Source organism: Macrobrachium rosenbergii, chromosome 35, assembly GCF_040412425.1.
Source record: "Macrobrachium rosenbergii isolate ZJJX-2024 chromosome 35, ASM4041242v1, whole genome shotgun sequence".
Classification (NCBI taxonomy): Eukaryota; Metazoa; Arthropoda; class Malacostraca; order Decapoda; family Palaemonidae; genus Macrobrachium; species Macrobrachium rosenbergii.
In genome coordinates, this window is record NC_089775.1 from 343,504 (window position 1) to 358,503 (window position 15,000).

A 15,000-nucleotide genomic window follows, 5' to 3' on the forward strand; every position below is an offset into this window, starting at 1 on the left:
CCTGGGTAGAGAAACTAATATATAACAACCTTTTGTGGGCTAAGTAACTCCACAGGTGAAATAATTCGATACTATGAGGATATTTATTGCTCTCTCTCTCTCTCTCTCTCTCTCTCTCTCTCTCTCTCTCTCTCTCTCTCTCTCTCTCTCCCTTGGAGGAGGTTGGAGATTGCGGTTGATCACCAGATGCTGTCGTGATTGAGTTCCGAATCTCATCGGCTGTAATTTGGGGCTCGGCAACGCGCCTTCCTATTTGGCGCGCGAGCGCGCACTTTTCTCGGCAAATAGAGGTTTTTGGTCGCACCAAAATTTTACGTCATTAGGGAATACTCTAGCAATTTATTTATTTATTTTTATTTTTTATTTATTTATTTGTTTATGTATACAAGATCGCACATAGGGCCTTCCTATTTGGCGCGCGAGCGCGCATATTTTTAAGCATGTACATAGCTCTGGTCGTAACCAAATGTTCCATCGTTTGGGTTTGATCAAACACTTTATTTTTTATTTATTTTTTATATATATATTCATTTAATTTTTCGTTTATATTTTCAAGGACACAAGAACCTATATATTTATTGAAATATAATATAATTATTATATTTGATATGTTTAATACACAAGTCAATATATGTTCAGGGCCTCATGAATTGTCCAAAATAATAAACATAATTATGATTATTCCTCTTCTTATCTTCCTTCATATTTCTTCATATCTATCATTTTATCATTTATATTAGTCTTTACTCATTCTTCATTTCCAGATTCTGTCGGGTAATTAATCTTCTCCTCTTTTGTTCCTGGTTTATTCATTATCTTTTCATGTTTCCTTCTTTCTCCTCATTCTCTCCTGTTCTCCTCCTCCTCCTCCTCCTCCTCCTCCTCCTCCTCCTCATTCTCTCCTCCTCCTCCTCCTCCTCCTCCTCCTCCTCCTCCTCCTCCTCCTCCTCCTCCTCCTCCTCCTCACCCCCCTCAGTTTTTTGCGAGCCCTTTATGGGCGGAGCAGATGCCATTGTCGACGCTAAATGGGCGTGACGCCCGGTTGGTGGTTGATGGGCGGTGATGGAATTGGGACATCAGTGGTGGGGTGGGTGGGGTATGGTGGTAATTGGGCGCTGAAAGGGTTGGTGGGTGGGGTGGGCGTGGGGAAGCAATGAGCTTCAAGGGTTGGTAACAAAAACATTGTGTTCAATTATTTTTTTAGTTTTATATTTTTTTTGTTTTTTGTGAAGATTTTTGGATTTTAATATTTTTTTATATAAATATTTCTTGTTTTTATAGATTTTTAAGGAATTTTTTTCTTTTTATATTTTAAAAATGTGTTTTTTTGTTTTATAAATATTCCTGGATTCTATTTTTTTTAATTTTCTGGTTTTTCTTATTTTTTGTTTTTTAAATATTTATTTTATATTTATAAATATTCCTGTCTTTTACATTTATTATAGATATTTCAAGTTATTCATGTTTGTTTCATAGATATTCCTGTTTTTTTTTTATATTTTTGTTTCATAAATATTCCTGGTTTTTTTTATATTTTTGTTTCAAAAATATTCCTGACCCTTTAGTGCCAAAACACCATTTTATTGCATTTGTTTTTATAATGTTTTTGTAGATCCATTTTTTTAATGTTTTATTACTCTGTAGTTGACAGGTGTTCCTCACGATTTTAGTTTTCTGCCAAAGAAAACTATTCTGTCCCTCACATCTTAAAAACCACTGAGGCTAGAGGGTTGCAAATTGGTGTGTTGATCACCCACCCTCCAGTCATCAAGCATACCAAATTGCAGCCCTCTAGCCTCAGTAGTTTTTATTTTATTTAAGGTTAAAGTTAGCCATGATCGTGTGTCTGGCAGCGACGTAGTCTAGGCCACCATCGAGCCGTGGTTAAAGTTTCGTGGGTCCGCGGCTCGTACAGCATTATACCGAGACCTTTTTTTTTTATCAATTTCATATTTCTATAACCTGTTATTATTTGTTATTATATTTCTTATTGTGGTGTTATGATTTTTGACAAAATACTTCTTTAATTTATTCTTTCTAATTTTTGCAACTGCGACGCCCAACATCCAACTGCCCACCAGGTACACAATTTATTGAATAGATAAGAGAGAGAGAGAGAGAGAGAGAGAGAGAGAGAGAGAAACAAATTCTTCACAAAATAATTTGAGTTTCCAACTCAGGACAGAGATAGAGAGATGGGAAAAGATTCAGTGATGAGAGAGAGAGAGAGAGAGAGAGAGAGAGAGAGAGAGAGAGAGAGAGAGAGAGAGAGAGATATTCTCCCTGACAGGAAGAGATTTAGTGACGAGAATGCACTGTCTGCATTCACGTCCAAAGCTTTCCTCAAGTTATTGAACGTTATCCGGTTTAGGTTAGAGTGTACAGCTCCTCCTCCCCACCCTCACTCCCCTCTCTCTCTCTCTCTCTCTCTCTCTCTCTCTCTCTCTCTCAGACAGAAATCGATACGCCAAGTTCAATGTCACATCTATTTATAGGGGAGTCATCTGCAATCGGCTGCTTGATGGAAGCGCTTGGCAACTTTCTAAGACCGATACGAGACTCATACAAGTCTCATACGGTCTATTATATATTTCCCTTTAAAAACTTATATATAGAAATCTAAAAAATAGGTTTTATCAAATCGCCTTCATTTGGGTCCACGTCAACTCATCGTACATCTGTCAAGCGTTGAAAGCACGGCGTCGAGGTACTAATCGTACTTCTGGCACCGTTTTAGTAAAATATATATGTATCATCATACGTTTGGCAGCGACGACGGCGACGATTGTTTATCTTTGTTACATTATATATATATATATATATATATATATATATATATATATATATATATATATATATATATATATATATATATATATATATTCATCTTATACCCTTCTTCAACAGAAGCACAAAGGATATTTGAGGCAACAACCCTTCGTTCGTTTCTTCCTCGTGGGATTGATCTCAGGGCTGTGATTTTGTGAGGCTAAATTCTCAAGACATATTTAATACAGGAATTCTTAGTAGGCTGAGAAAGCTTCAGCCACTTTGTAATGATTTCTTGTTCCCCCTTGACTGAGAGGCAATTGGTTGGTGAGTGGCCCAGTGTATATAGAACTTGAGAATATACTCTTGATTGGGTTGCCAAGATAAGTGGGTAGTTGCCCCCTTTCCAGGGATTTTAAATGTATTATGAATGAGGGGGTTGTTTTTTGAACTATTAAAAAGATAGGTCCATTAATATATTAAATTAAAAATCTATATGTATTTTTTTAAAATTTTTCTTTAATACCATAAAAATAATTCAGTTCATTCCATATAAAACTTATATTGATCCTTCGTGTCTCGTTTTAAAATAACCTTGGCCACCAGGTGGCTCGGTTACCAAAATACCACACTGAGGATGTTATCGGTTTTAAATTTGTAGTCTTTTGATGTAGTAATTGCTAAAGTTTTTTTTTTTTTTTTTGATTTTTTATTATTATTTTTGTGGTTATTTTAAGTGTTATAATTAAATAAGTGGTCGATAATTTTTTGCTATTATTATTATTATTATTATTATTATTATTATTATTATTATTATTATTATTATTATTATTATTTATCTAACAAGAAATTGTGTGTATGTTTGTATGTGACATTTGTATGTTCATAAGTCACCAAACTCAGTGTTTGTTTGAATAAATCATAGAATTATTTTCACCATTAAACATTCGTTTGTGTGGTTTGTGTAAGCGCTGGCTTGTTTGTGGTAGTCAAAGCTGTGTGTCTTTGTTTGTTTATGTTTGTTTGTTTGTGATCGTTTGTGAAGTCAAACTCATAATGTTTGTTTTTATAAACCATTGAAATAATCTCTCCATTATGTGTTTGTTTGTTTATGTTTGTGTGTGAGCGCTGGTTTGTTTATGATATCCAAGGCTCTGTGTCTTTGTTTGTTATTTATGTTTGTGTGTATGCGTGCTGGAACCTGGAACCAAGGGAAATCCTGGAATCCTGGAATCAACTTCCAGACTAACTGGAAAAGGTCATAGTTACTGCAGTCAGCTGTAGTGACATTTGATCTAACATTAATTATCTTTTTATCTGTTTTTAAGTTTTTTATTTGTTAGAGGCTTTCGGGCAACGTTGGGTCTGGTCAGTGCTTGGAAGGGTGATCATCTAGGCTCAGTGAACGTACATGGGAGTGAGGTGTGGTGCTGGTCTGGCGGCCTCATCCTAGATGCTTTTGCATTGATTTTTGTTTATTTTTATTTCATTTTTTATATTTATTTTTATACTTTATGGATTCTCACGCGGATATATGCCTCTCTCTCTCTCTCTCTCTCTCTCTCTCTCTCTCTCTCTCAGTAATATATCAGACATGAGGTATGCAATAATCTGATGAATATTTCAGTACTGCGGATGTGGACTTCGACCTTTCCATTCTGTTAATGGAAGTGGTGTATATATATATATATATATATATATATATATATATATATATATATATATATATATATATATATATATATATATATATTCTCTGTCCTTTCACCACCAAAATCACCACCAACAGTGTGTGATCACTTCACCACCAAAATCATAAATTCTTCAGAGAATAATGTCCTATATTCTTCATCATCACTGTGCCCAGTCAGTCCAAAGTTGGTAACTGGAACTGAGGACAAAAATAAAATAAATAAATCCCAGAGGAATTGGAAAAATAATACTTGAGTTTAATTATTTTTTTTGAAAGGTTGTAACTTTTTTTTGAAAGGCTGTAACTTTTTCTGAAAGGTGACATTTGTGAAAGGTACCTTTTTTTGGGGAAAAGTAACCTTTTTGAAAGGTTGTAACTTTTTTTGTGAAAGATTGTACTTTTTTTTGGAGAGGTGGTAACTTTTTTGAAAGGTAGCTTTTTGGGAGAGGTAACTTTTTTGGGAAAGGTTGTAACTTTTTGAAAAGTTGTAACTTTTTTTAAAGTAACTCTTTTTGTGAAAGCTTGTAACTTTGTGAAAGGTTGTAACTTTTTTGGAAAGGTTGTAACTTTTTTGGGAAAAGTTGTAACTTTTTTGGAAAGTTTTAAATTTTTTGTGAAAGGTTGTAACTTTTTTCTGAAAGGTTGTAAATTTTTGTGAAATGCTGTAGGTTTTTGTGAAATGTTGTAACTTTTTGTGAGACGTTGTAACTTTTTGTGAAAGGTTGTAACTTTTTTGTGAAAGGTTATAACTTTTTTGGAAAAGTAACTTTTTGGTGGAAAACGTTTAACTTTTTTTGGGAAAGGTTGTGACTTTTTTGGCGAAAGGTTGTAATTTTTTTGTAAAATGTTGTAAGTTTTTTAATGGTAACTTTTAAATTTTTTTTGAAAGGTTGTAACTTTTTGAAAGGTTGTAACTTTAAAATTTTTTTTAAAAGTAACTTTTTTGAAAGGTTGTAACTTTTTAAAATGTAACTTTTTAAGAAAGGTAACTTTTTTGAAAGGTTGTAACTTTTGTGAAAGGTTGTAACTTTTTTTGGAAAGGCGTCTTTTTTGAAAGGTTGTAACTTTCATGGGGAAAGGTTTTAACTTCTCTGGAAAAGTAACTTTTTTGAAACGTAACTTTTTTATGAAAGTTTATAACTTTATTTGAAAGATTGTAACTTTTTTGAAAAGTTGTTACTTCTATAGTTGTAATAAGAGCCTCAGTTATGTATAACCCTGTTTAAATGAGGCCCTGTTGTTAATAGTGTTATTGCACAGAATAATTTTGTAAGTGGTCAAGTATATTGCATGTATAAATATATTTTTTTATATATATATTTATATTAAATATAGTTTTATTTATTTATTTATAATTATATATTTTATTTAATTTAATTTTATTCAATATAAATATATTTATATACAAACCATATTATCACAATCATACCACCATAACTAACATTCTCCCTCTCTCTCTCTCTCTCTCTTTCTCTATCTCTCTGCATTCTTCCCGCCGGGGGGGGCGCCGCGCCGCCCTGCAGAGTGTCCTTCGGGTCGAGCAAGGGCTCTATGGTGGAGACACTCATCTACGACTCCCCCGTGGCCGAGGAAGAAAGAATACCTGAGGAAGAAACGCTCGCCTTTAGGGACCCCGTCTCGCAGAAATTCGGGTGAGTAGAGAGTTGTTGTTATTTTAGCTGTTGTTTTTGGCGTTATTTTGTTGTTGTTGTTAGTGTTTGTTGTTTTTTTTTGGTTTATATTAGTTTTATACACCATTTGCAAGTTGTATACCTTTGGAAATATTAATAAGTATTAAGATATGAGGCAGAATGGACACCAAACTAAGTTTTTTGACTGAAAATGAAAGGTATTTTCACAGCTTTCTCTCTCTGTCTCTCTATCTCTCTTGTTTAAGAGAGAGAGAGAGAGAGAGAGAGAGAGAGAGAGAGAGAGAGAGAGAGAGAGAGAGAGAGAGTTCCACCATTCCTAATCCCCGAAAAATCCAAAATATCACGTGAAATCCCTTCTAGGGTGGGGATTACTTAGACAGTAATCCCAAGGTGTTTCAAATCAGTGAACGGTAGGCAGGAGTTGACACCACATAACATACAAAGAACTCCTCCTCCTCCTCCTCCTCCTCCTCCTCCTCCTCCTCCTCCTCCTCCTCCTCCTCCTCCTCCTCCTCCTCCTCCTCCTCCTCCTCCTATTCATGGGGGCTTTGGGGACAAATTAAGACGTCGAAAGGTCATCTATATAAGTATTGAGTTAAGCCTTCTTTAGACAACTCTCTCTCTCTCTCTCTCTCTCTCTCTCTCTCTCTCTCTCTCTCAATGTATATTGCATTTATAAGAACAAAAAGTCCGTATAATATTGTTTTATAAGTTTATTTTATATAACTTTTCTAAGTTACCGTCAAGTCTCGAGTGTGCTGAAGGAACGCTATAGTTTACCATGAAATTCCCGTTTTCTTTAATGGAATCAAAGAAAACGTTTCCTTAAGTAAATCTTATTTTCTTTATTTTCTTTATTTTCTTTATTTTTTTTATTATTATTATTATTATTATTATTATTATTATTATTATTATTATTAAATCTTCTTTTCTTAATTAAATATAAAGTAATATAATCTACGAATTATAACTTAGGAAAATTTATATGAGTCTAATGCAAATATTTATATTCTCTCTCTCTCTCTCTCTCTCTCTCTCTCTCTCTCTCTCTCTCTCTCTCTCTCTCTCTCTCTCTCTCAGTTCTTTAAAACTGTGCAAAATATCTTGATTGAATTCTTAGATTCGAGTGACTGCGGGGACCCTTATATGAGAGAGAGAGAGAGAGAGAGAGAGAGAGAGAGAGAGAGAGAGAGAGAGAGAGAGAGAGAGAGATTTAATGTATACGGGCGCCATAATGACGTTATTTGAATCTTGAATCCGTGTCTAGACATTATATGTGTGTGCAAAAGAGAGAGAGAGAGAGAGAGAGAGAGAGAGAGAGAGAGAGAGAGAGAGAATCTCTCTCTCTCTCTCTCTCTCTCTCTCTCTCTCTCTCTCTCTCTCTCGAACAAACATCGCTTTAATCGAAGCCCTCATTCATTTGTTGTTCTAAAGGACTCACTATCTCAAAGCACTTTGTACCTCTGCTGTAACCTAATACGTCTCGCCGAGGTACAGGCAGTTAGGTAGGTACACGGTGCATCAAGGTACGCTCTAAGTAGCTTGTTTATAATAGTGATTTTTTGTTAATGGAAAAAAAATCATATTTTAGGGAATTTTTTTAATCTAAATTTTTATTTTTATTTATTTTTTTATTTATTTAATTGTTAATTAATTTATTCTTGTAATAATAATAATAATAATAATAATAATAATAATAATAATAATAATAATAATAATAATAATAATAATAATACCTGTTAAAAAGTTAGGTGATTATTGCTATTATTATTATTATTATTATACAACCGGTCTTGAACTTGTCCAGACTCGATGGAGGAAGTACTAAGCCCCCTTATTTAATAGAGGTTGATTGATTTATTGGGCCCCCCGGGGGAATTCCCGGGAATCCGGCGCCCTGGGGAAATTGGAATGGGGTGGAAACGTTGAGGATTCGGGAATAGGGGAGATATAAAATGGCAAAAGAAAGATTGAGAGAGAAAGAGTTAAAAAATTATTATTATTATTATTATTATTATTATTATTATTATTATTATTATAGACGTTACAATACATATAAAATTAATTAATATAACAGCTTCTATATCAATACGTCTTCTATAACCAGGCGTAGGCCAAAGGTTGTATAGGCAAAGGTTATATAGGCGAGGAAGAGGTTATATTCTATAACCCCTTACCCATAACCCCCTATCCCCTAAACCAACCCCCCCCACTCCCTAAATCGATATTCCGTAGGTAACGAAGAGGTGCCAAGGGCGTATATATATCGTCAAAATACGCGCCCATTTTAACCGTCATAATTTGGATTTGGGGGTGATTCCCGCCCACATTGGGCGTCTGAAGCGTTAAGTTGTACGAGGGTTATGTATCTGAGAGGGTTTTTTGTTATTGGTAAAGTTGTAAAGTTGTTAAGAAGTGTTGTTTACTATACGCACATGTTTGGTAAGCGCGTGCCCGATGCGCGATGACTGCTTGATTTTTGCCGTCAATGGAGAGGTTTGAGTTTGAGCTCATTTTCAAGTTTAATTTTCTGTGTAAAGGAGTAAATCGCCCCCTTTTCCATCCGTAGAGAGAGAGAGAGTGTGAGAGTGTGTGTGAGAGAGAGGGAGATTCCGGCGGCGGCGGCGGCGGTGGTGGTGGTGGTGGAGGGACCATCCGTCCTCCCCCGTGGGGAGAGAATGGCCTCGCCCGATACTAACATGGCGCCCTACCTCAGTGCTGTCATTGAGCCTTAGCTGGTGAGGTCCGGGTGATCTTGCTTCGCCCCTCGTTGTGGATATTTAACACTGAAAGCCGCGGTCTTTGGGAGTCCCAAGGTAAGGACAGTGTCCCCGGAGTGCCCTCGCGCCCTTGTTTCGAAGGGCAGCGCCCCCCGGGGGGCGCTGGAATCCTTCGAAACATAGGAGAGTTTTCGGTCTCCAACAGGCGGGTTTTTGAGCTGGGCGGGTCGACCTACGGTTTGTGTGTGTGTGTGTTTGTACACTCTCTCTCTCTCTTTTCTCTCCCTCTCTCCCTCTCTCTCCCTCCTCCATCTACTGCCCCCATCGCCCTCCCATCTCCTCGCCCAGGAAGAAGTCGCTGGACAGATGGATAAAGGAGAAAATAGCGACTGAAAAGCAACAACTGATATTCTACCCTGTGCTTGTAGCCATGTTCAAGAGGAACATTCCTCTCTCTCTCTTTCTCTTTCTCTCACTTCCCCCCCGTCTCTCTCTCTCTCATTCTCTCTGTCCCCATACACCGTCCATACGATCATCAACAAGTTGCCGTCGATCCGTTGCCATTGCGAGGTACGTACCGTCCTAGGGAAAAGGTACAAGATGTGTTTTCGTGAGAGATGTCTGACACTGACCACCGTCACCCCCCCAAAAACCTGTCATTTCGGATTTGGCGTCGTGTTAATTTGGCGATCGGTGGGATTATACCTCCGATATCACTCATTTCAAAAGGGAAACTTTTTCTTTTTGTTATAGATTAGTGAAAGCGTCGATTTCGAACCAGGGGAAAGTGAAAACGGCGAAAGGTGGAGAGAAAGTTTTCGGCAAAGAAGTCTTTCCAAAACTTTGCCCGAGTTGCCAAGTCATCCCAAACGTGCATTGCGAGATATCTCACATTTTCAAGAATTTCCAGGGAAGACAACTCTCTCTCTCTCTCTCTCTCTCTCTCTCTCTCTCTCTCTCTCTCTCTCTCTCTCTCAAGAACCTCTGGCGTTGTTGCCAAATCGACTCCGTAGGCCTACGTAGGCCTATAACATTTCCCGCCGGACTTTTGTGTTTAATGACACGTAGTCCGTAGATGTTTCGATGTTGGGACGAAGGAGGGACTTGGGTGAGGTGTTGGAGATGTTGGAGAAGTTGGGGGAGGAGGGGGAGGAGGAGGAGGAAGAGGGAATGTTGGAGGAGGTAGAGGTAGAAAGATGGACACTTTTAGACTTATAACAATTAAAGGAATGTTTATGATAGAAGTTGGGGCTGTGTTTGTGAGAGAGAGAGAGAGAGTGTGTATGTGTGTATGAGAGAGAGAGAGAGAGAGAGAGAGAGAGAGAGAGAGAGAGAGAGAGGAGGTTGGTACCCACAGGATTAACGAATCCTGTGTAGGTCTTTTTAAAAGTAGGACCTGGGAAGTTTTGGGGCTAAGGGAGGGTTGTTGGGGGTTGGGGGTAGTATTTAGGACATGACCACATTCTCAACACCCCCCTACCCCTCTCTCTCTCTCTCTCTCTCTCTCTCTCTCTCTCTCTCACCCTGTACATCCTACCCTCTGTAACCACTAGGCTCCAGCTCACCCTATTATCCTGTGTCCTTTTTCCACATACCCCTTTCTCTCTCTCTCTCTCTCTCTCTCTCTCTCTCTCTCTCTCTCTCTCTCTCTCTCTCTCTAGCCAGTTGTTATTCTCAGTCATGTCTCAGGGAGGTAGAGAATCTAGGAAGTAGACGGCAAATAAAATGATCATCATCTAATTAAGACTTGTCACGGAGAGAGAGAGAGAGAGAGAGAGAGAGAGAGAGAGAGAGAGAGAGAGAGAGAGAGAGAGAGAGAGAGAGGTCTTCTTCTTCCTGATATAATATTGTGAAGCAACCAGTAATCTTGTCCAGCATCCAACAAGTCTAGCCAGTAATTCTCTCTCTCTCTCTCTCTCTCTCTCTCTCTCTCTCTCTCTCTCTCTCTCTCTCTCTCTCTCTCCTATGCAAGCCAGGATAGTTGTAGGATGGTAGAAGCATCCTTTAGGATGCCATTCAAACCGTACCTAGGATTAAATCTCAATCCTTAACCCCATCAAACAGGATGGGACCCAGGCAATATCCTAGTGGCATCCCTCCAATTCAAACTTAAGTAGTATCCTAAAGGATTAATTCCATTCAGACCTTAGTTATAGGATGAAATCCTTAATCCTCGGGAGGAATTTGGCGGCGGAAATAGAAGCCTGAGTGAGTAATACGCACGTGTTCAAGGCCTTGATCATTTGCATACGGCGGTTGCTCGTTTAGTTCCACATTCTTTTGCCTGACTTGTGTGAATGTGTCTTGAGTGAAGCAATATAACTCTATTTGAAAACAACTCTATAATGTTACTTTATCCTAAATACAATGAAGGTTTTTCACAATAATACCTTTTAAAATAATATTGTCCCGTTCGGGTCTCTTAAATATTAACCCTGGGTCCTGTCGAAATGATGATGATGGTGGGTTGCCAAGTCGGGAATTAAATTGATAGGGTTACCAGGTCGTAATTATTTGAAAATACAAAATACATTGTTCAAAATACAAGGTCTTATTGATCTTATACAACATATTCTTGACTGAAATACAACTGTATCGAGAATACAGTTTTAAACTGTATTCCGCTCATACAATAATACATTATCCTGTTATGAATATTCAGTTGCAATTCCCTTATTGCAAAATGCAACAAAATAATTTTTAGCCATTTTTTAATTTTTTTATTTATTTTTTTTATTTTTCTTTGGTCTTGTTTGTGCATTGTTTGTGCTTCGTGTTTCTTTGCCGTTTGTTTGTGGTGCGTTTGTGGTGTTTGTGTGTAAGATTTTATGTGTATATATATATATATATATATATATATATATATATATATATATATATATATATATATATATATATATATATATATATATATATATATATATATATGGGATGTTAATTTTGAAAGTTCGTTTTTATTAATCTTGACTTCCAATCTCTCTCTCTCTCTCTCTCTCTCTCTCTCTCTCTCTCTCTCTCTCTCTCTCTCTCTCTCTCAAAACATCATCTTCCCTAGCAACACTTTCAAGAGGAAGCGATCTGTCATTAATATTTAATTATCCCCTTTTTTTACTCCATTATTTTCCTATTATTCACGGCAGCTGGTGTTCCCCAGGGCACCTGCTTGAACCCTCACTGTAATCCTGTGAGGAATTTCTCTTGAGTTTTAACCTGATTTCTCGAGAACCCTTTGACTGATTTCGATGAGATTTTTTCCCTGCGATATATATATTTATCCTCTACGATATATGTAGCCCCTACAGTGTATTAAAGTATGTAGACCCTTACAATATATGTATATATATATATATGTATATGTATAAATTGCCGTGTACATGACAGTATTCAACATCATGTAGATAGGAAGTGTATCTTGTTCCCGCCCTAATTACTTAAGAGGAAATGGTACATTGTCTTGAGAGAGAGAGAGAGAGAGAGAGAGAGAGAGAGAGAGAGAGAGAGAGAGAGAGAGAGAGAACCTTAGCAAGTTCCCTTTTTATATATATTTATTTATTTATTTATTTCAAGGATCTAAATTAGTTATGGTGAGAGGGAAAAGTTTGTTGGAGAGAGAGAGAGAGAGAGAGAGAGAGAGAGAGAGAGAGAGAGAGAGAGAGAGAGAGAGAGTGAATTAGCAATAACACGTGAAAAAATCTGCACATACAGACATAGCAACTGTCATAGAATTTATAGAGGTGTATATAGGGGCCTCTAGGCTGTGTTATATAGACGTCATATAGAAGATATAGAGTTAATAAGTCGACCCCAAACGCAAATGAAAGTAAATCCATCTAAGCGAGATATGTGGAGATTGGTGAAAGTGATGACGAGGTGGAAAGTTCGGTAACCACTGGGCCACTGGGGCAGCCATAATAATCCTTCTTATATATAAAATGTTCTTTTGAGGACTCAACGTACCCAGGGGCATTCCTAACCCACCTTTCTCGTGTCCTGGAATCTGAGCTGGAATAACGGACAACAGGTGTTTGAGAGAGAGAGAGAGAGAGAGAGAGAGAGAGAGAATTGAAGACCTCTTTCTTACACGGCTTTTTAAAGTTGCATGGCCGTTCTCAGCGGTACTGTTGGAGAGAGAGAGAGAGAGAGAGAGAGAGAGAGAGAGAGAGAGAGAGAGAGAGAGAGAGAGAGAGAGAGAAATAATTAATCCTCAGGTAAGGTAAAGGATTGGGTAATGAATTTGTAGGGGCTTAGGAAAATTTGGGTAAATGATGAGTTTTTGGGAGGAACGGGTTTAGGTAATGAATTTCTGAGAGAGAGAGAGAGAGAGAGAGAGAGAGAGAGAGAGAGAGAGAGAGAGAGAGAGAGAGAGAGAGTGTCTTAGCCATCTTTGAATATATATATATTTTTATTTCTATTTCAAAAATTATTTTACTTCTAATGGGAAGATAAAGATTGAGAGAGAGAGAGAGAGAGAGAGAGAGAGAGAGAGAGAGAGAGAGAGAGAGAGAGAGAGAGAGGAAGTGTATTTCTGCCCATCCTTCCGTAACCAGCGCCAGAAAAAAGGGGCGTATTGGGCGTATTGCCCCAAAAAGCGTGGGCGTACACACGCTGGGCTGATCAGCTTAATTGTTGTAAAATTAAAAATGCGTACATTTTGTAACTCTTGAGTACCTGCCTGCGCGCTTGCGCTCACTCATCGTAGTGAGAGATAAGAGAGAGAGACTGTGTGTGTTCTGTGAGAGAGAGAGAGAGAGAGAGAGAGAGAGAGAGAGAGAGAGAGAGAGAGAGAGAGAGAAACGTAAGAGTTCCCTTATATACTGTATATATTAATGTATATATTTCAAGAATGTATTTTAGTAATGGAGGGAGAAAAGATTGAGAGAGAGAGAGAGAGAGAGAGAGAGAGAGAGAAACATGTGTTAGTTATACATACATCTGGCATGCATGGGGAATGCAGGTGTGACGGGAGATGGGGAGAGAAAGGTGGATATTTATTAAGGTTGAGAGAGAGAGAGAGAGAGAGAGAGAGAGAGAGAAAGCATTACGTAATCCCTTAACCAGTATGAATGCCGGTGACGTCATTATCCTTAAGTACATGTAATTAGACTTAATAAGCATATACCATAGAGTTTTGCTTCTCTCTCTCTCTCTCTCTCTCTCTTCTCTCTCTCTTCGAAGTTCATCCGGGAAATGAAAAATTGCAAAGACGAATTCTTAAACCCTTGGGACATGGGGTCGAAATGAAAGAGAGTAGTGACCTCTGTTAAAAATAATTTAACATTTTTTTTTCTCGAGGAAATTTAACATCATTGGGTCATTTGAAGGTCGTTAATTACCCTTAAGACATTTCTGCTTTCGGCTGTTAATTAAGGGTTAATGAAGCTTTAAATTACTGTTGATTATGATGAATAATAATAATTTTTTTTCAATCTTTTAAGAAAGATTTTTTCAAAGGCGAATATTGAGACTTTCTCTATCTCTATCTATCTATCTATCCAGTTTTTTTTTGGGGGGTCTTCCTCATAGTTTTTAGCCATGCTTATATATTCCATATATAGGCCTACTACAGCATTGCATATTTCTCACATTCTCACTACATGTCAAAACCATCTGATTCTTTGGGATTTAAATCTTTTCTCCAAGGATTTGACACTTTTTCATTCACTTTCTAATCTTACCTATTTATACTTACTTCCCTGTTTCCCACACACTATTACCCACAATTCCCTCTCCCACAATTCCCACACCCACTAGAATCTTGGAACGAAGGATTTTACCATTGGCAATTTTCATATTCTGTGTCACCTTACCTTTCTAGTACCTAATCTTCTACCATATTAATGGTGGGCATCTTTCCCTTCCACTGCCCTATTTCCCCCACACTATGACCCACAATTCCCCCTCCCACAATGCCCCCAAACAACATAAAATCCCACAACGTACACTCCAGTCTCTGCACCTCCCCCAGAAAAATCATGGAATCGCATTAAGTAGTTTCAGGCACTCATCGATCTGGCCTGACCTTCCTGATATAGAAACTCATCCTCTCCCTCTCTCCCTCCCTTAATCCTCCTCCCCTTCCCTTACCCCTTTCCCTAACCCCTTTCCTTACCCCCTGCACCTCCGCGAGTCTCTCTGTCGCCAGTACCCTGTGTTTATGTGCTCCTGA

General features: G+C 37.8%; 1 protein-coding gene across 14 annotated transcripts in view; it reads left to right on the plus strand.

The window, feature by feature from the left end:
• LOC136856274 (neurofilament heavy polypeptide) overlaps positions 1 to 15,000 on the plus strand; it is a 264,779-nt gene that overhangs the window by 148,584 nt on the left and 101,195 nt on the right. For 11 of the 14 annotated variants that reach the window (XM_067133979.1, XM_067133983.1, XM_067133974.1 and 8 more), the window contains one exon: positions 5,986 to 6,114. The exons of the other annotated variants lie outside the window; for them this stretch is intronic. In XM_067133979.1, coding sequence (XP_066990080.1) covers positions 5,986 to 6,114 — 129 coding nt within the window. The remainder of the gene's footprint in view (positions 1 to 5,985; positions 6,115 to 15,000) is intronic. 14 annotated transcript variants of the gene reach the window in all.